This window comes from Ostrinia furnacalis, unplaced genomic scaffold (assembly GCF_004193835.3).
Source record: "Ostrinia furnacalis isolate ACB-3 unplaced genomic scaffold, ASM419383v2 OfSCF3133, whole genome shotgun sequence".
Classification (NCBI taxonomy): domain Eukaryota; kingdom Metazoa; phylum Arthropoda; class Insecta; order Lepidoptera; family Crambidae; genus Ostrinia; species Ostrinia furnacalis.
The window spans coordinates 260,464-281,543 of NW_021133372.1; the positions used below are offsets into that span (position 1 = coordinate 260,464).

General features: G+C 36.4%; 1 protein-coding gene across 1 annotated transcript; it reads left to right on the forward strand.

Annotated features, from left to right (window-relative positions):
* Positions 1-2,813: 2,813 nt before the first annotated feature.
* Hsdl2 (Hydroxysteroid dehydrogenase like 2) lies at positions 2,814-20,636 on the forward strand. Its single transcript, XM_028310868.1, has 13 exons — positions 2,814-3,002; positions 3,077-3,240; positions 3,665-3,756; positions 4,200-4,321; positions 4,984-5,070; positions 10,304-10,422; positions 11,429-11,525; positions 12,528-12,622; positions 13,414-13,547; positions 15,342-15,456; positions 16,952-17,080; positions 18,764-19,012; positions 20,112-20,636. Exons 1-12 carry the CDS (start codon positions 2,980-2,982, stop codon positions 18,874-18,876), a joined length of 1,290 nt encoding a protein of 429 aa, XP_028166669.1. The 5' UTR covers positions 2,814-2,979; the 3' UTR covers positions 18,877-19,012; positions 20,112-20,636.
* The last annotated feature ends 444 nt before the right edge of the window (positions 20,637-21,080 follow it).

Consider the following 21,080-nt stretch of genomic DNA (forward strand, 5'->3'; position numbering starts at 1 on the left):
TAGTTAATTGAAACTACTAGGTAATATTAATAAATCTTTTAATAATGAGAATTTGTTTTGAAATAGATCATAGCTGGAGTGTTAATATTAGGAAAGCAGCGCCCAAAAACCAGTTGATTTTTTATTGTATAAGACTAGATTAAGAAAACTAAAATTGCTGCAATTTAATCCATTGTTTTTTAATCCGTAATTTAAACCTATGATTTTAATTCGTCATAGCCACTTAGAATGTATTATTTTGGTGCCAATCCTTATTATGTTGATGCTTTAAATAGTTAAGACAAAGTTGTGAGTAATTATAGAAGAATATACAGATTTATGGTGCTTTCCACTGTAAAATATATCGCTTGATACTTTATGTAACTTGATTCACATTGGCGTTGGAGAAACAGATTATTTTTATATCCCTTTGCTAAGAGGCTAAACAATAATTAAAATAGAGGGCTCTATAAATTTGCTACTCGTCGTGTCCACTTGCTTGACTAGCAAAAATGTAGAGCTAGTAAACTCCTGTGCTCTATTATAATTTACTATTTTCGCTAAAGTTTAAAAGTTACAGAATCTTCCAGAATCGGGTACCCAAGCTAAATGATGGCGCCCAATTTATGAAAAATATTGATACCCTACTCAATTGTAACGTCAATGTGAATACAAGCATTTCTGAATGCTAGTTAAAATGGTCAATACTTGGATCATATCGAATGTGTTGTCTGCGTTAGAAATGTGCGCACTTCTCACAGAGAAATTGAAAACGACAACTCTACAATTTTGGGTTTTAAAGTCATGTTTTTAATTAAACTTTAGGTTACTAAATTAACGACCGGATTATAATTAAATTAAGCCTAACTCTATCCCTAAGAACGTAATAAGGTCTCTGTGAGGAATGCGAACCTTGTTAAACCTAGCTTTCTCTGTCTAAATAGTATTTCTAATTCTTGTCGTACATGCTTAACTATTGTAATTATAATACCCAAACTATACCTACCCTCATGTTATTTATGTTTGGTTTAGTTTGTCCATGTCCCACAACATTATTCATCATCGTAGGTCAAAATGTAAAGTTATTTGGTCAATTTATTTATGATAGAGTAAGAAAACTGTACTTTAAAATTTTGAAAATGTTTTCTAAAGCTCAAATACGTATATTTTGTAAGATTATTCCGTCACAATATCATTGTAACAACGTTAAACGAAGTGCCTGATTATTTTGAAAGCCATAAAAATCATATCTCTGAGGAAAACAGGGTTACCAAACCAGAAAATGCATATTTATTTTGTAATCTAACAATGCTTTTAGCAATTTACATTGATCTATTTTAACAAAACTAAATATTATAATATTAATATGAAAATGAAACTACCTACTTACAACAAAAATAAACGTTATATGCACACATTTAACGTTTATTTTTGACATAATATTGTGTTCAGGAGACACATCTCCTGAACACAATATTATGTCTAAATAAATTAAACAAATTTTATATAACACATCGATCGTCAATGAACTAAATAATAATTATTTTCGAATGTAATGCGATGTTTGTACCTACATTAAATTTGAACCAAAGCTGTTAGAAACAGAACCCTGATGCGTAAAGTTTTGTCATGTCTCAATTAGGAATGTTATTAAATTAATCACCTATAGATCTCTTTCAAGTAATTCTACTTATATTTTATTTATTGTAGTCTATCTATTCTCTATTCCCTTTAATAGAATGAGTGAGAATGGATCAAATCAAGTACTATTCTAGAATACTCAAATGAAATAATAGTTACAAATAGTAATCTATCTATACTTATAATAAATCNCTAGTGTATTATAATTTTTGTTTTTGCGATTGTACATTTGTACGTAGTTGGATACAGAAGTGTAATTAGAATGGAGATTAAGAAATTTATAAAATATTATAAATGAAAGGTGTATTAAATATTCGAGCCATAATTAAAGAGAAACGCAATTATTGTTACGAAGCCTAACTAAATGTCTTATGAATAAATAATAAAACATAGTTTTATTTTAGAATGTTATGTATCATTCACCCTATCCGGTGTTGTATATTAGAGTTTAGAGTGAGAGAGATTGGGAGTATGAAGTGATGCACAAAATAAATGTATTTCAAATCGTTTCAGATGTTTTATTACGTAGCAAAGCATTCCCCAACTTTCATTTTTATTTATTTCCGTATTTTTATTTTCACGACAAAAATAGCTTACTTACAATAAAATATTTTTCTCCAACTACCTACCTAAATAAATATAGTGGACACACTTCATAAGAAACTTGAAGTTTATGATTACCTACCTGCGTCTAGTCAAGATTTTTTAAGCAGAAGACCGAGGTAGAAGATCTTCGTCACAATAATAAAGACAAAACTCATGGCCTAAGGGGTAATAAAACCTACAACAATACATTTATATTTTTATATTTTCGATTAAAATATTTATTAGATATTAAAAAACAAAAACAAAACTGACAAAACTAAACAAGATTCAATTTCCCGCCAAGACGCCGAATGACCGTTTGACAAGTTGAGTGCCATTGACCTATAAAATCGGTCAATGAACTTTTCCGCAACGTTTCGTTATGCTCTTTAGTAAACTAGAAAGACAATGAATCTGAGAAAGAAAATATTAATAAATTTTAAGTGTTCTCAATATACATAATATATATTAGATGTAATAATCATAACAAATAGACTATTATATTATAATAGTCCTCGTGACGTGAACCGATAACTTTTTATAACAGTTATGTTATCTGTGGCGTAGTACACGTCATACGCCACTGTCAGCTATATCTGTCAGTGTCAAATCTGTCATCATTGTTGTATCGTTTCGTATCTTGTACGTATTTCATTTTAATTTACATCGGCCGCAATTTTAGTCCAAAGTTCCAAACTCCAAACTCGCGAGAGCGATCAAGGAAGTCGGCCGTTGATATAAATTATTATAGTGTTGTCGTCAAGTCGATAAAAAATGAGTTTAGTCGCGAATACTGGGTAAGTTTAGCTTGTGAGATGTCTCCCTATTTTGAAACTTGATAACTATCTAAATAAATTGGTTTCCTAAACAGAAAGCTAGCGGGTCGTACGCTGTTTATTACTGGTGCTTCTCGTGGTATTGGGAAAGCGATAGCCCTAAAAGCAGCCAAGGATGGAGCAAATGTTGTGGTCGCAGCTAAAACTGCCGAACCCCATCCTAAACTGCCTGGAACCATTTATTCCGCTGCTGAAGAAAGTGAGTACTCTTTTTTTATCTAAATACTTCAATAATCCTGTAGAATTCAGTCAGGGTTTTGTAATAATTGAAAGATATGAAATAGTATCAATACCTTGGACTTTGAACTTGATGCCAAACATAGTGTATACCTGTCACGATATCGCGAAAATATACGTTGACTGCTGGCAAAGATACAACATAAGAAATACAGATAATATTTTTTATGTTTCTTGAGTAGGTTTTAGGGATTTTAGTAAACAAGGGCCTTTCTAAAATGCTTTTTAAATTAATCATTATTATGAGTGCATACTGTTTCCGAAAATGTGGAGAAAGTTACAGTTTTAACAATGGTTAATTGGTTGGTCATCTTGATCAAAAATTGAATCAATCTAGTTCTGCCTATTTTAAAATGACACTTATCTTTTAATAAATATTTTTTCAGTTGAAGCTCTTGGCGGTAAAGCACTGCCGGTTATTGTAGATGTAAGAGATGAAAAACAAGTACAGAAAGCAGTCGATGAGGCTGTTAAAAAGGTAACTTAAATCAAATCAAATCATTTATTTGTAAAAACATAAAGCTCTATGTTTGGCCTATGAGTGGCGTACAGATTAGCGTAAATGGCATGTTAAATGAAAGTAAAGGACTGTTTTTAATCCATCTACATAGATTCATTCATAATTGAGACAGTTTAACATTCATTATTAATTTTATCAGCACAAAGATACAAAGAATAACATTGTTTGAAATGAAAATGGTTAAACAACATGACTATCAATATACATGACATATTGATATTATTGTAAATAGTTATACCTTTAGCTGTTGTTTCACTAATTTAAAGTATTGAATTATGTTTTTTTTATACAAGGCACGTATATGACTGCGATCGCACCTGGTGTTAAGTGTGTGTACTTCCTTTAGTGTGCTTATTTGAAGTTGTACTGGATGAATTAACTAATTTACAATCAATTTCTAGTTCAATGGAATCGACATATTAGTGAACAATGCGTCGGCCATCTCTCTCACGGGCACCGCCCAGACGGACATGAAGAGATACGACCTCATGCACAACATCAACACTAGGGGAACTTTCCTAGTGTGAGTATATGTATTTGTATATCTGAGGCAGAGTTGCACCATCTTATTTTAACCGTGATTATAACCATAACCGGTGTTTTTTGTATGGAGTTAGACAGACTTTTGACGTTTGTTAAAGTAAGATGGTGCAACCTAGCCTAAAAATCTCTAATCAGTAGTAAAAATAAATTTAAATTGTGTTTTACTACCTGAGTTCAGCTGGAAACATCAGCAGAAAACATCAACATGTAAATAAAATATTTAGTTTTTTTAAATATTGCATAATAATCAGTTACTAATTAACTAAACTACACATTTGGGTTGCAAAAGAACACCTTTAACAAAAACTAAGGTTTCTCTATGTGCAGTCTTGTACATTGATAAACTATTCCATTATTTCATTATTTAGACAAAATTTTAGGAATTTAATCTACTATATAAAAATAAGTCGGGTTTTCCTCCCTGACGCTATAACTCCAGAACGCACGAACCGATTTCCACGGTTTTGCATTCGTTGGAAAGGTCTCGGGCTCCGTGAGGTTTATAGCAAAGAAAATTCAGGAAAAGGTGGTAAAAAGGGATCCACGCGTACGAAGTCGCGGGCGGCCGCTAGTTTAGATTATAATATTATGGGTTCTCAGTCTCAGACACACAAACTGCTACAACCTTGTTATCCCTTACAGATCCAAGCTATGCCTGCCATTGCTGAAGTCAAGCAACCACGCACACATCCTCAACTTATCTCCACCCCTCAACATGAACCCGTATTGGTGAGTAGAAGAATAAAATAATAAATAAAAAAACGTTTATTGCTTTTTACACATAAAAGGAATTACAAGAAACTAAATTACATTATAAAGCTAAAAGAAAAAGTAAATGGAGGTGGCTCAGCATGTGCCGCCAAGGACTACCTGCCCTAGACAGCGCCTGGTTTTCAGCCAGAATAGTAGAATACTTATCTACTCATATGTACACGTACAGTCAGCGTCAAATAGTTCATGACACCCAAAGACAGTCAACATCAAATATACTCAACATCAAATAAACCGCACCTTCCGCGACGCGAACTTTAACGATTTTCTTCTGACATAATCATGGTGCCCCAACAATATTAGTGTTATTTGAAAGCCCAATAAATATCCTTAAAGAAAAACACATTTAATTTCGTAATAAATGATTAACATATACCATAAATGTGACTTGAAAAAATACCTCACTTTGGCCCCACCTATGGGATCAATTAGACCAATTTTTATGGTTATAAAACCAAATAATGATCTCACGTGTCCTCTTTAACAGATGGATAGCGATTAATCCCAACTTAACAGTTTTATAGCCATAAAAGTTGGCACTAGCGTAACTACCTATTTTTTGAAGAAGTGACTCTGGATCCTTCTAAAGACACATTTTTGGGGTAAAAACCTTTCCTTTAATGAAATGAAGGTTAGAACTAGGCTTTTAAATGGTGCCAATATTGGTGGGAAGTGGGGATGCATACGATTGAAAATGCTTGTCGCGGGAGGTGCGATTTATTTGATGTCGAGTGTAGTTTGTGACATCCAAAGTGGCAAAGAAGCTGAGACAGTCTGCACTTTTGATAAATTGAAATGGAACTGCGCCTCTTTTTCTAATGTCAGTTATTTCAGTTAACATGCAAATAAAGTCAAATGCGCCGCGAGTCCCGAAGGATGAATAAAAAAAATACGCTCATGTCATTTATTAAAATTACGATCAAGTTAATGTTGCCATTATTCAAAGCACGCGTAACGCACTTTGTTACGTGTTTTGCTTGAATTTTGAAACTTACTGTCACGTTTTTTTTTTCTTAATAGCATGTCTTGTAGTAGGTACTGCTTAGAAGTCCTTGCTTAGATATTTAAGTTATTATATTATGCGAGAGCTCAACTTGACGTAAATATTTTTCGTGTTAGCATGACAACCCTTACAAACAACAATACAATGCAATTATTTGACGAATTTTGTCACTATTTTGTTTGGGTAACAAGGTATGTTGTGACTACATAGTATTGTTTTAAATGTTTACCTAATTGTACCTACTGCTGTTCAACCTTGGAAGTTACTTTGAACTAGGTATCTTTTTCAACCTTTGACTTAATATTCATAATATTTTTCAATGGTCTGTTATTCTTTTACCGTCGCGTCAACAGCATATGAGACTACACATTTTTGTTGAAAAATGGCTTCTATTACAATTAGATAAGATGCCACAGTGTTAAGCTTGTTCTGCCTTTATCTGCACTTTTTGCGATAAAGAGTAACATAACAACAATTCCATACACCTGTCCTTACAAACTTTCCTATAATAAAACTGTAGATTTCACTGATCCATCTATAGATTATATCTATCTGATTTCAAAGTCCCCTATTTGAGGTAAACGGCGCCTTAAAAAGATTATCTATTCAATAAGCTACATCGTAAATAATAAGATTAAATTGCCATTCAAAATTATTAGGAATTGGTATAAATAATGTTACGATAAAGTACCTATGTTTGAACTTCGATTACCAAGGTGATGTCATCTACCAAAAAGTCACTGTTCAAAGTACAAGAGTAATCAAATTATTCGTAAACAATCAATACAACACAAGAGCGTAGCTAGTTTTTTTTAGATCACGTGAAAAAAGGCAACAAGCGCTTAATTTGTATTAATGTGTACTACTGTGATCTTTTTCTTGTCGTGGCGACAATAAACCTACACAGTGTCAGCCCAAAACTTCGCCACAAGAGCGGCGTCGTCAGTAGCCTTCATTAAATCTTCCTGCGTGCAGTTTTATGGTACATCATGTGCTTCGTCAACTGGGGAACAAAACCTTATCGAACTTATGTGACGCAAGTGGTTTTATAAGGCTGTTATAACAATCTTAAGTGAATTCTTAATCTTAAGAATAACATAAAATATTACCTTCACGGCTTTGGTTGAAAAACATTTGTAACTTTGACCCCAATGCTTGTCAGTAAGTACCTACCTGCATAATAATTTTTAACGTTATAATATAATAATAGCAAAAGGTCAAGGAATTTATATTTAAAAACAATGTTTTTGTTTGTTGTTGACTGAATCTGTTTTCTATACCGCACAGTGCTACTTGGACCCGAATCGAATCAAATCTTTGCAGCATTTATACGTTCATTCGTTCGTTCGTTTCAGCCAAATGACGTCCACTGCTGGACAAAGGCCTCCTCCAAGCAAACAGCATCTATACAGGGTGTCCCAAAAACAATGGATAACCCTGTAACCCTCGATAGGCCTCGCCATGGTCTACCTAACGTCCAATTTTGACTCCAGTAAAAATATCACCGTTTTCAAGATTTTTAAGTTTTTGTGCATTTTTAGAAAATTGCCACCTGCGATTACTTTTTCTCATGCCATTTCTACAAATGAGGATACTTTTCAATCTAGTTTTTTTCCTTATCACAAGGGATAGTTGGGCTATCAAAAGAAAAGATTAAAGTTCCACAAACTAGTTTAAAAGTAAGAAAATTTTAAGAAATTGCAGAGAAGAAGGAAAAATTAATTCATTGTCTTGCACTTTTGATCAGCCATCGTGTAAAAAAAATGTAGGAAGACCATCGTGCCCATTACTTTAAAAACTTTCTTGGTTAATTGAAATTCTAAAAAAGTATCACAAACCTATGTATTCTGTATTATTTTTATCTTAAGGCTACTTGAATAGCAACTAGTATGAAAACTGCAAAAATGAGTTTTTCTCGTAATAGTTAAACTAGGACTGCATAGTGGCATTAAATACAAATGGATAATTTTTGGCGTAGGAATTTAAATAAAGCAACATTTTATCATCATCATCATCATCATTTCAGCCATAGGACGTCCACTGCTGAACATAGGCCTGTACCCCAATGATTTTCATAATGACCGCTTGGTAGCGGCCTGCATCCAGCACCTTCCTGCTTACCTTTATGAGGTCGTCGGTCCACTTTGTAGGTGGACGTCCTACAATGCGCTTTTCGTTACGTAGCCTCCACTTGAACTCTGTTGCCAGGGTGTTTTGGGACACCCTGTATATATAAAAGAAAGTCGTGTTAGTTACTCCACTTATAACTCAAGAACGGCTGAACCGATTTAGCTAAAAATTGATAGGGAGGTAGTTTAGAGCCAGGAAAAGGACATAGGATACTTTTTATTAGAGATGAAACGGATATCCGGCAACTATCCGGTAGGCCGGATATCCGGCCTAAATTTACTATCCGGCCGGATACCGGATAGTAGCTCACTATCCGGCCGGATACCGGATAGTAAAAAACTACGAAAATTTTCTATAATAAAATGAAATACATTAATCTTTGAGTTCAATATCAATAAAATGGCTTATAATAATGGCGGTTTTTATTAGGGTTCCGTAGCCAAATGGCAAAGAACGGAACCCTTATAGTTTCGTCATGTCTGTCTGTCTGTCAGTCCGTATGTCACAGCCATTTTTTTCCGAAACTATAAGAGCTATCTGTTGAAACTTGGTAGGTAGATGTATGCTGTGAACCGCATTAAGATTTTGATGCAAAAATAAAATAAAAATATCCCAATATTATCTCCCCATACTTAGAACTCATTGCGTGGACGTCATTTGGCTGAAACAACAACAACAACAACAACTTAGAACTCAAAAATTTTTTTTCATCAAACACCATGTGTAATTTATTTTTTTCTAAACCGAATAGTTTGCGTGACAGACGTTTCCAAAGTGGAAAAAAGTTGGTCCCCCCCCACTAACTTCTAAAATAAGAAAATGAAAAATCTAAAAAAAACATATGATGTTTGTACATTACTATAAAAACTACCAACGAAAATTGTTTTGAACGAGATCTATTAAGTATTTTTTTTAATACCTCATAAATCGTAAACCGCTTATTACCGGGTAATCTTTCATACAAATAACTTAAATTAAAAAAAAATAATTTCATAAATCAATAGTACGGAACCCTTTGTGCGTGAGTCCGACACGCACTTGGCCGGTTTTTAAAGTCCAAAAAGTTACAAAAAAGCCATATTAAGGCCTAAAAAAACTAATTTCTTTTTCATGTCGAAATATCGCCAAATAAATTAGGAGATCTTTTTTCACTGATGGTTTGATGACATGATGCAGTTCAGTCAGATTACGCAGTAAGTAAACTAATTTAATTTTCGCTATTCAATCACACACTCACGATGGCAACCGAAATCGCCCGAATTGATCTGCCCTATAGACGAGTGGCAAAATCTGACATTCGCTATTCGGACGAATTCGATTTTCGAAAAGTGTGACTTATCTAGTCTACTAGACCCACTGATCGCGTTCGAAGCACCTGTGCGGCGCTAAACTCGTCACGACATGCAACAAGACAATGGGTCAACTATCCGGCCGCCGGATATCCGGCTATCCGGCCAAGCAGCTCGCCGGATATCCGGTATCCGGTATCCGGCCAAACAACTATCCGTTTCATCTCTACTTTTTATCCCGTTCGAAATAAAAAAAAGTCTGTTTATTTATTGCTATAAGGCGGAACAAAGTTCGCCGGGTCAGCTAGTTTATTATAATTATGTATTTCTTTTGCTGTTTTAAACGACAAATAATACAAATGAAATGAAGAATCGTATAAATAATAAAATCGTAAATACAAATCACTAATAATCCCGTTAACCCCTCATGGTAAGATAAATAGTATGCTTGTGAAACGAAACGTCACCGTTCGGCTCAAAAGAGTATTTATTTAGTAATTTAAGCCTAAGCGCAAACCACAGACTTAAAGTTGGCCGATAGTCGGGTCGTTCTGTTAATCAGACATGGACAATGGACATGTATGAAAGTGCGCACATTACACCGATTTGGTATCGGCCGATTCTTCATACAAATTAGAAGCGGGTCCAACGATCGGCACACTAAAAATCGGTGGTCTGCGCCTAGGCTAGGTATATGTTATTGTTCTCAGATTATCCTAATAGTCTTTACATTCCTTCGTTGCTTACTTTTCGTTTTCTTCGTCTTTAGGTTCTCAGTCCACGTGGCGTATACGATGGCGAAGTACGGCATGTCGATGTGTGTGCTCGGCATGAGCGAGGAGTTCAAGCCCTACAACATCGGCGTCAACGCGCTCTGGCCTAAGACTGGTAAGTCTAATGCGAGGTTTAGACTACGGGACTATTCCCACCTCTCGTTCCCACCACTGCAACTCCTGTGTAGCCAGGATCTACAGCTTGACCGCTACAAAAACCCATGGGCAACCAATGAAGGTCAAGTTTGTCCCGGGGGAAAGTTAAACTGTCATTGGACCCGCAACGAAATTAATCAGAAGAACATAGGAGTTCGAAATTAAGGTTCGAATGGAGGGACCATTGCAAAACGGATGACAGGTGACAAACAAAGGTTTAAAAGAGGTTTAGACTAGCAATGAAACTTGCAGAAGTTTACTTCTGCAATTTGTTTACCACTGTATAAATAGCTATGGCAAGCCAACTTCTGCAAGATTGACACAGTGGTGACAGCTTGCGGAAGTCCACTTCTGCAAGATATACACAATGGTGACAGCTTACAGAAGTCAACTTCTGCAAGTTTTATTGCTAGTCTATCTTTACTAGTAAAGTTGACGTGGCATTTTACTGAGAGATTGCACTGTTTTGTTTCATTTATTCACGCAATGGAGTCTCTTTTCCATTCCCTATCTATCCCATCCCTATCCCTAAAGGTAGCAAGCTAGGAAGGCGCTGGACGCAGGCCGCTACCAACCGGGCAACATGGAAACCATTGGGGAAGGCCTATGTTCAGCAGTGGACGTCCTATGGCTGAGATGATGATATATTCATATTCATATTTATATTCATTTTATTCACTTCACAATGTACAAATATTAAAGACAGATGTTAAAAAAATGTTACATTGCTACCTCCCAGAGGTATATGTGATTTGTAAATTACAGACGTCATCCAGATCTATCTCAAAGATTATTATTGTCGCGATAACTAAAAAATTCATCAAGTGAGTAGAAGCAGTTTGAGATCAAATAATCTTGAAGTTTATTACTAAACGGTCTTAATTTATTTTCCAATTTTATGTGTTATGGGATATCAGGTGGCAATGTTTATCATCCTTAAGGCTCATACAACTTATTTTCCATAGCCATCGCGACAGCTGCTATTGAGATGCTGACCGGCGACACTTCGACCAGCCGCAAGCCCGAGATCGTCTCAGACGCGGCCTATTTCATGCTGTGCAAGTGAGTTTTAGAACTTATGCCATTGAATTAAAGATCAATTTATGATAGTCAATTAGTTGCACTCTTCACCAAGCATAAGGCCAACGTGCCTTTTTACAGGTCTAAGGCTTATCAGTGCCTGAGAAATGACATATGACGTGACAGAGTATACAACTCTGAAGCAAATCAGTGGGTCTAGCTAGACAAAGTGCACATTATAATCGCAAACCAGTCGAAAAGTAGTCGAAACTCGAAAGCCCTTTATTTTTCTATCGAGTTTTGACGAATTCGATCAAAAAGTGCAACTTGTCTAGGGGATGGAGTCTCGCTGACGTTTGATGTCACAAATACCCTCCCGTGCCGCCCCCATATACTTCAGACACTGGCTCCTGTTATGCGTAAGGCCCCTCAGCCTCGAGTTTAGCGGGCAGCGGGGCGGGAGCGGCGGCGGCGCGGGAGCGGGGCGGGCAACGCAGACCCGTTCTCGAAACAAGCGGGCAACTCACGCGGCGCTTTAGCGGCGAAATGTTGTGTTCAGGGTTGTGTTGTCGAGATATTTGTTTTTATTCGCAAACGAANAAGCGGGCAACTCACGCGGCGCTTTAGCGGCGAAATGTTGTGTTCAGGGTTGTGTTGTCGAGATATTTGTTTTTATTCGCAAACGAAATGTCTGAACAACGCGGCGACAATTTTATTTCGATTCAAATTTATTCCTAACGCTCGATTTATTGTGGGCAAAAGAAGGAGTGCGCTGCCCGCTCGTTGCCCGCTCCCGCGCCGCTGTTTTCGAGAACCGGTCTATTTGATTTTACGCATAAGATCCTGCCGCTCCCGCGCCGCCGCCGCTCCCGCCCCGCTGCCCGCTAAACTCGAGGCTGAGGCCTTAGACCTTATCCCTGTCTGATTTCATTATTATACTTGTGACGTATACAAGTGCGCTAAAGGGCCTTCCCTAGACTTCTACATCTTAGCAAAGAATTTTAATTATTTTTTTTACATTTTTACCATAATATCATTGTTCAGGGATCCTAAAACATACACTGGAGTATTTGCCATCGACGAGGACGTCGTAAAGGAAGCAGGAGTCAAAGACATGACCCCGTATGCCTGTGATCCCAGTAAGTTATATTTATTTATCTAAAAAAACCTTACAATAGATAACTAATGTTTTAACACTAGGTACTTTTTCGTTCTAAACCTAGACTAGAATAAGAATTGTTCCCAATCCTACTAGTTAGCATAATCCTTTATTAAGCACTCTCACTCACGTGTGCCATACATCTGTTCTCATATTATTTGTAAAATGATTCAGAATATTGCAACTTTACGTTTCTGCCTGGGCTTGATTTTTTTAACTATCTCAAATATTATAGGTTTTTTTTTTTAAATTGAGATCCATATAATTGGAAATCGAAGCTCGAATATCGATACAATAAATCAATGATGACTTTTGATTGGTTGAATTTCCATATTTAAAGCTTCTATAATTAGAATCCGATCGAGCTAACTGCGCACTTCGCTGGAATGCGACTCTCCCTCACATACCCACATACCTCCCCGCGTTCGCCCCGTCCGTACCAGAGCGTCAATGTGACGTCACAGCCAGTGGCATAACTACAGGGTGGCAATCTAGCAAAATACCAAGAAAACAAGGGCCAAGAAAAAAAACTATTTTTTTTTACAAAGATTTAAACTGAAACTACCCAAAAAAAATCATTTTTTGGGTTACCAATTTAAAAAACGATAGTTGATAGTACTCAGCTATGCTACCAATCGCCAGGGCCCTCAATAAATTTGCCAGGTGTGCAGTTAAGTCGATCAGGCTGTACAAAACATTAAATCTTCAAACATTTGTATGAATGCACATGTGAGTGAGCAAAAATTGTGACGTGGTCCACTTTGGCCCCAGAGAACGCAGATAACCTGCTATTGGACGGTTTCCTTGACGACCCGCAAGCGCTGGCCGCCCACCACAACGTTACCCTGCAGGCCCAGTCGGTCCGGCGGTACCATACCTCCGCCAGGCTTTGCAAGGAGGAAAAGGTTCGTTGACCAGTAGTGACGCATCTCCATTAGCTCCTCTATACACTTGTGTAACTATGTACATAGTCGAGTAAAGACGCATCTCATTTTGTTCCTCTATATCAACACCTTTTCATTCGATAGATGGCGCCACTTATTCATATCTTTGTCTACATCAACATCTGAGGGCTGATTTTTCATTCGTCAGATATCTTTTATCTGAAAAATAAACTTGTCATTTTGACATGAAACTGTCAATATGTCAAACTTATTCTTCAGTTTAAAGTTATCCGATTGAAAAATCAGCCATAAAACGAAAACTACCGTATTTGCACTCACTAGTAGATGACGTTAAATGGAACTATTCTCACGTCTCTTTCCCACTAACCTGTATAAATAGCATGCTGGGATCTCGTTTTTCGAAGAACCCCGCAAGTTCTACAGTTTGGCCTCCAATGGAACCCAACTAGTGAAGGTCAAATAATCCCGGAGAGTGATAAACGGTAGATGGTGCCACTAGTCTTGACAGAAAGTTTCTTGCCTGTGACGCTAACTGGTGAGCGCAAATACGGTAGTGTGTGTGTGAGTGAACGTAACCAATACTTAGTTCGCTTAATCGCTGCCATCACTGTCAATATATTTGCCACAAACAATAACTCAGAATTGGTGTTTGTACCAAACTTGGAATTCGGGGAATTGAGCTGTATTTATTTTTTACTTACGAGGGCCGTTAAAATTACGTATATTTTTATAAGTTGTCATTTCTATGGTAGCTTTTATAAGGACCCGTCGCTTTAGAATTATCTTTTCCCAACACATAATCAAAAACAATGGGTCCACACTAGGGTTTTGGTTCGTGGACTGTTGAAGTGTATGAAATTGGAAACATTTTACAATCGGTTTTGCTCCGTTTAATCTTTTAGCAACAATTTTGAATTTGACATTAATCGTTTATATGTGTAATATTTTGTGCCTTATATTAATTACAGTTAGAAACTAAATTAATTAGACTAATAAAATGAAATTGAATTGGATATTCGTTTGTCCACAGGTAATAAAGAGGAACTTTTACTTGACTTCTTTTTGGACGCGCCTGGGCAACCGAAACTAGTACCCAAAAAGGTGCACTAAAAAAGATCTGCTTGTTTTGTATGTATGAACACGAATTCTGGGTAAATGTTTTTTCTTTTATATACGTAACAACATACTATATGACGCTGAAGATTGTGGTAAAAGAACAAAATTAATACAACAAATATTTCGTTGTTTGTTAAAATTCACGAAATATAATGAAGACGAAGCATTGTAAATACTTTGTCCCTTTACTAAAAAGTTACACGCACATTGAAGACTAATTTTAAGTATTGAGGTATCATTCAACACGCTGGTATTTTTTTGGTAAAAGAGCTTACGTATTTCATCTTTATCAAAACAGTTTTCACATAAAATATTATGTTCGTATTTCATCTATCTATCTATATCAATATAACTTTCATATGTTCTTGTTTATTTGCTTGCTATTTGTCACTGTTCTGCTTATTTTATGTTTGCTCGCATGTTGTGAATTGCAAGATACTTATAAGGCTTTTGTTCATATTTGTTTGGTTTAAGGTTCGAACAATAAGCATCCGAAAGCACTTTCTTCAACAATTAATTCAGTATTTTCTGTAAAAAAAAACATATATTTTCAACAATTATTGCTAGTTTTTTTATTTGACAATTTTAAGTGCCTATTCAAAAATACCTTGTCTTTCTCTTTTACTAAATTACGTATCAAAAATGTGTTCTAACACAACATCTTATAACCTACTTTAGACTGACGCGCCAGCAGCTAGCGGGCAAATCCCGCAGCTGTTTGCTTCCATCAGCAAGACATTGTCGGCTGAGCTCGTGCAGAAGACGCAAGCTGTGTACCAGTTTAACGTTAAAGGTAAGCATACAAATCTCTATCATCATCATCATCATCATCTCAGCCATAAAACGTCCACTGTTGAACATAGGCTTCCCCCAATGCTTTCCATGGTAACGGCCTGCGTCCAGCACCTTACTGTTACCTTTAAGATGTCGGTCCATCAAAATCTCTACATACACTTATTTCTAATTACCTCTGTTAGCGACGTCAACCGAGAAAATACGCTAATTTATTAATTAGAATTGATTAGCAACGTTAACAATCAGAAAATGTACTAAAATAATCAATTAGAGTCGATTAGAGATAAATATCATTCCATCTCTTTCTCACATTATCTGTCATCTCACTTGCACATCAATTACTCTTCCACACACTTCTGGAATATTCGAGAGAAAAAGAAACAGGACGGCAATATCGGACCTCTCGCTTCGAACATTCCAGAACTATGGTCCAGAACATGAGAGACAGAGACAGGAATATCGGGAGAGAAAGGGATGGATATAGCCCGGGGCCCTATAAATACGGAGCGAGGCGCTCCGGGAGACAAGTTTATTTAAAGTTATGTGATGTTGAGTTCAGTTCAGAGAACAAGTGCTCCAAGCAACAAGTGATCTGAAGAAGCAAGAACTGAGAAAAGGAAGCGAATAATAAACGCGAGAAGTCTCAGCAAGTGAAATAGTGGTTTTATTCCTGCAAGTAGCACCTACTACGCCTGACATAGTAAGGGCAAGCTCTCAACGGCAGTCATCATCGTCCGGTCAGCGCTCTCGAACACACATAAACGCATACAGTCCACTGCAGTCCACCACAACCTCACTTACGACAGGGCTTCAAACTGTGCAATGTGGATTATCCCAAGGCCGATGTAAAGCGATCCTAAGTAAATGTAGAGATGAATGTAAACCAAACTTGAGCCCCGTTTTAAATCTTCGCAAAAATGGCAAATTCCCATTGGCGTCACAATAAAAAAAAGTTTGGGAAACCTTGACTTACTGGATGAAAACAATTTTCACCAATGCAGGACTCTCCACGCTAGGCCTCATGGTCGCATATTTATTTAGTGCTCTCTTTTAATGCATCACAAACCACACAAAAGCTGTAAATAACGGTTTTCTACAGGCTACACTTCAGAGAATGTGCGAAGGAATTATACGACCTAATTCCACCAGCCCCCTTCCATCACCGGGGAACCAGACGCAGGCTAGCGTATCATCCCTACATTGTCGACATTCCACCAGCTCGCACTAAGCGTTTCGACGACTCCTTTATAATGCGAACAGCTAGGGACTGGAATTTGCTGCCTGCTTCTGTATTTTCTGAACACTATAAGCCGGGCGTTTTCAAGGCGAGAGTGAATAGGCACTTACAGGGCAGATATGTACCATCCTAGACTGCATCTCACTTAACACCAGGTGCGATTGCGGTCAAATACCTGCCTTGTCTAGCATAAAAAAATAAAATAAAATAAATACACATTTATACATATGACTAAAATATTTCTTCTATTCTTCAGGCAAGGAGGAAGGCGTATGGCACTTGGACCTCAAGAATGGCGAAGGCGCATGCGGACAGGGCGAGCCCAAGAACGCTCCAGATGCCACGCTTACCATGGACAGCAAGAACTTCACAGAGATGTTCGCCGGTATTGTCCTTAATACATTCTAACTACTGAATAAGAAAAAAAAAACAAAGAAAATTAAAAACACCAACCGAATTGAGAACCTCCTTCTAGTGTTGAAGTCAGTTAAAAAAAGGAGCTCATGTTGGTAAAGTCAGCGTCAAATAGTTCGTGACACCCGAAGTATCCGATAAGTCCGCTACTACTAAACTTTTTGACTACTTTGGGTGTTACACACTAGAGATGAAACGGATATCCGGTAACTATCCGGTAGGCCGAATATCCGGCCTAAATTTACTATCCGGCCGGATACCGGATAATAACTCACTATCCGGCCGGATACCGGATATTAAAAACTACGACAATTTCCTATTAATAAAATGAAATACATTAATCTTTGAGGTAAATATAAATAAAATGGCTTATAATAATGACGGCTTTTATTTAAAAAGTCCAAAAAGATACAAAAAAGCCATATTAAGGACTTTCAAAAAACAAGTTTCTTTTTCGGGGCTATTCACTCTAATGACGAATACATAAATCTATACTAATATTATAAATGCGTAAGTAACTCTGTCTGTCTGTCTCTCTTTCACGCCTAAACCACTGAACCGATTTTGATGAAATTTGGCAGGAACATAGTTCGAGTCCCGGGAAAGGACATAGGATAGTTTTTATCCCGGTTTTTGAAACAGGGACGCGCGCGATATAGTTTTTCTGTGACAGACAAAATGCCACGCGGGCGAAGCCGCGGGCGGAAAGCTAGTAGGTAGTAAATATCTGTTAATGTCGAAATATTGCCAAATAAAATAGGCGATATTTTTCACTGATGGTCTGATGACATAATGCAGTTCAGTCAGATTACGCAGCAAGTAAACTAATTTAATTTTCGCTATTCAATCCACACTCACGATGGCAACTGAAATAGCCCGAATTGATCTGCCCCCAAGACAAGTGGCAAAATGTAACATTCTATTCGGACGGTTTTCGAAGTGTGACTAGTCTAGTCTACTAATAGACTCACTGATCGCGTTCGAAGCACCTGTGCGGCGCTAAACTCAACAGAACATGCAACGAGATAATGAGCCAACTATCCGGCCGCCGGATATCCGGCTATCCGGCCTAGCAGCTGGCCGGATATCCGGTATCCGGCCAAACTACTATCCGTTTCATCTCTATTACACACTATTTGACGCTAACTGTACCTTTAGCCGAGAACGGCATTGCGAGCAAGACGACACTATTCATACGTATAAGCAGAAATGTGCAATTGTTACGTCTTAATCACTGGATTACTAAGCCTATGTTTGAATAACAAATGGACGAAGCACTATTAAGCGGATACCTTTAGTTTTGACGAATGTTCAACCGACAACTTATTTTCACAATGTACGATACAAATTAGGCCTAGTCTTCCACAGATTGTAAGGTCGAATTTAACATTAAGAGTATGCGCACACCGTTGATTTTTCATCGGCCTATAGTTTAGTCGGGCAGTTGATCAGTATGGGCATGTATGGGAGTGCGCACACGACGCCGATTCGATTTGGCCGATTCTTCATACAAATTAAAATCGGGCACAACTATCGGCCAACTAAAAATCAACGGTGTGCGCCTACTCTAAGCTTAATTTTTGACTGTCAATTTTTTTTAAGAATATTATTTATTTCTCGTTAATGCTTACCTACATGTATTTTATTTTAACAGGTAAACTGAAGCCAGCGACCGCCTTCATGATGGGCAAACTCAAGATCAGCGGAGACCTGCAGAAGGCCATGAAGCTAGAAAAGATGATGAAGTCGCTGAAAGCCAAAGCATAATGAACTCACCAATGCAGTATTCAAATGAATAGTTTTTCGATTCAACTAAAGCTGTGTGTGGAAAAAAAAACACAATGTTGGTGCAAAGATATAAAAATATTAATCTTCAACCACAGCAACGCGTGCAGAAAGCCATCGCCGCACATAGGTAGATTTCAATGATTTAGGCGGCCAAAAATATTTTTTGCTTGAAATTGGTTATAAGTACAACATTAAATTAAAATAAACTATTTTTGACTGATTTCTTTTAGTATTAAAGATAATAAAACATTTTTTCACTTAAATATAGAAATTTAAAAAATATATATATTAAAAAGTTTCATTGTTATCATTGATACCCCATCGTGTGTGGTATCGTTGGATAGGTCATTTAAAATGACTTAGGGGTTTCTAAGACTATTTTTTGATTTAGTGATCCGTTTGCAAAATATTAAAGTTTAAAATGATAATTTTTTTTTCGAAAATGGCGTCCCCCCCTCTAAAAACTAAAGTGTTGGTTTGAAAAATCTGGAAAAATTCATAATTATAGTGCTTTTCATGAACTTTTAAGGAAAACTATGACGGTTAAGATAGATCAGTTAGTTCAAGAGTAATAGTCGTTTAACTCGTGTAAAATTTCATACTTAATAAAAAATCCTTAGAAGAAAATATTAAAAGTGACTTTAGATGAAGTAATTGCTTGCTTATGAAATATATTATGGTAACGACTGACAACTACGGAACCCTACACTGCGCTTGGAACGACAATTTTAAGAACAATATGTAAACTATTAAAAAATAAAGAAATTATTGCTCGGACGGACCCTGAAGTTAGTTAAACGACCACTTTAAAATAAAAAATACAAAAAATTTCTCATTTCGGATACAGCTATCTTTGACAATTTTTAAATATATTTAGGAAAACAAAAACTAAGTAAATTACTGTTGAAAAACATAGGCTCTATCCTTAATTATCGCAATCCACCACTGTTACTCGAAAACAATGGTTTTGAAAATAAATATGCAATTTACAAAAGTTGTAAGTTTAAGAGCGCCCGAAAACAAATACTTACACGTTAAGCGAACTATCGCATTCAGACTACTCTAGAGGGTAGATTTGCGCTCGTTGAACATTGAAAAAGGTACCATGGTATTCCTGGAAGTGTGTACTACACGCGTACATGGTTTATTTTTCAATAAATTGATTTTGGAAAACTGGGTTTTGGCCGCCTAAATCGTTGAAATCTACGTATGTGCGCCGGCGATCATAGGCCAATGACAGGTCGCGCGACCCATGACAGTTCACACGGCCTGTCATTGGCATAATGATCCCATCTGCACGCGTTGGTGTGATTGAAGCTTTACAGAAACTCACAGCCATTTTGTTGAACTTAAAACGATCCATTGAGAAATCTTAAGAATAGTACGAGTATAAACCCACAGTAAGAGACAATAACTATTTTTCTACAAAACTTTTTCAAAAACAACTTTTACTGGAAGTTTTTTACGAAAAATTGTTTATGAGTACAGTATACTGTTATTTATCATGTAATATCGTAATATTTGTAGATATTATTTATGATAATGTTTTAGAAAAGTAATGGATATGAAATGTTAAATGTTTTCTTGAGTATGCAAGAAATATTTGTAAATGACTGAAGTATTCTTATTGAATAAATGAAGAAAATATAAAAAAGCAAGCTCAATGCAAATGGGCATCGCCATCGTGTTTCATAGGGGTGCTATAATGTTACCAACTAAAGAAATAATTGTATATTTGTGAAAATACGAACAAAGTATTTGTTGTAAACTTTTTGAAATTATTTATACATTATTATGTCCAAAATTGACCTAGAAATAAACAGTTTTGGGTTTGACAGTTAAATTCATCATTTTATCCTAAGTTAGCTTTATGACAAGTATGATTTACTATTGTAATAATGTCCAGTATATTTTAGCATGTATGTGGAGGCTCACATTATGTCTATCTTATTTTTGTTAATTGGAGGTATATTGCTGTAAATAAAATGTTTATATTTTAAAATTCTTTTTTTTTAATTATAAAATAGAAATTAAATAGGTAGCTACCTACATTTTTTTTTCATAATAAATGAAATTACCCACTTATGGGATAAGTACAGACTGGAGATAGAATCTACTTACAATTTATGCCACCCCTTCAACTACTTATATTTTTGCGACAAAAAGTACCTGAGCCTGTTCTT

Coding starts and splice junctions, on each gene's coding strand:
- Hsdl2 (XM_028310868.1), top strand. CDS start 2,980: ATGAGTTTAGTCGCGAATACTGG. Junction 3,757..4,199: donor TCGATGAGGCTGTTAAAAAG/GTAACTTAAATC, acceptor ATCAATTTCTAG/TTCAATGGAATCGACATATT. Junction 17,081..18,763: donor CTTCACAGAGATGTTCGCCG/GTATTGTCCTTA, acceptor TTATTTTAACAG/GTAAACTGAAGCCAGCGACC.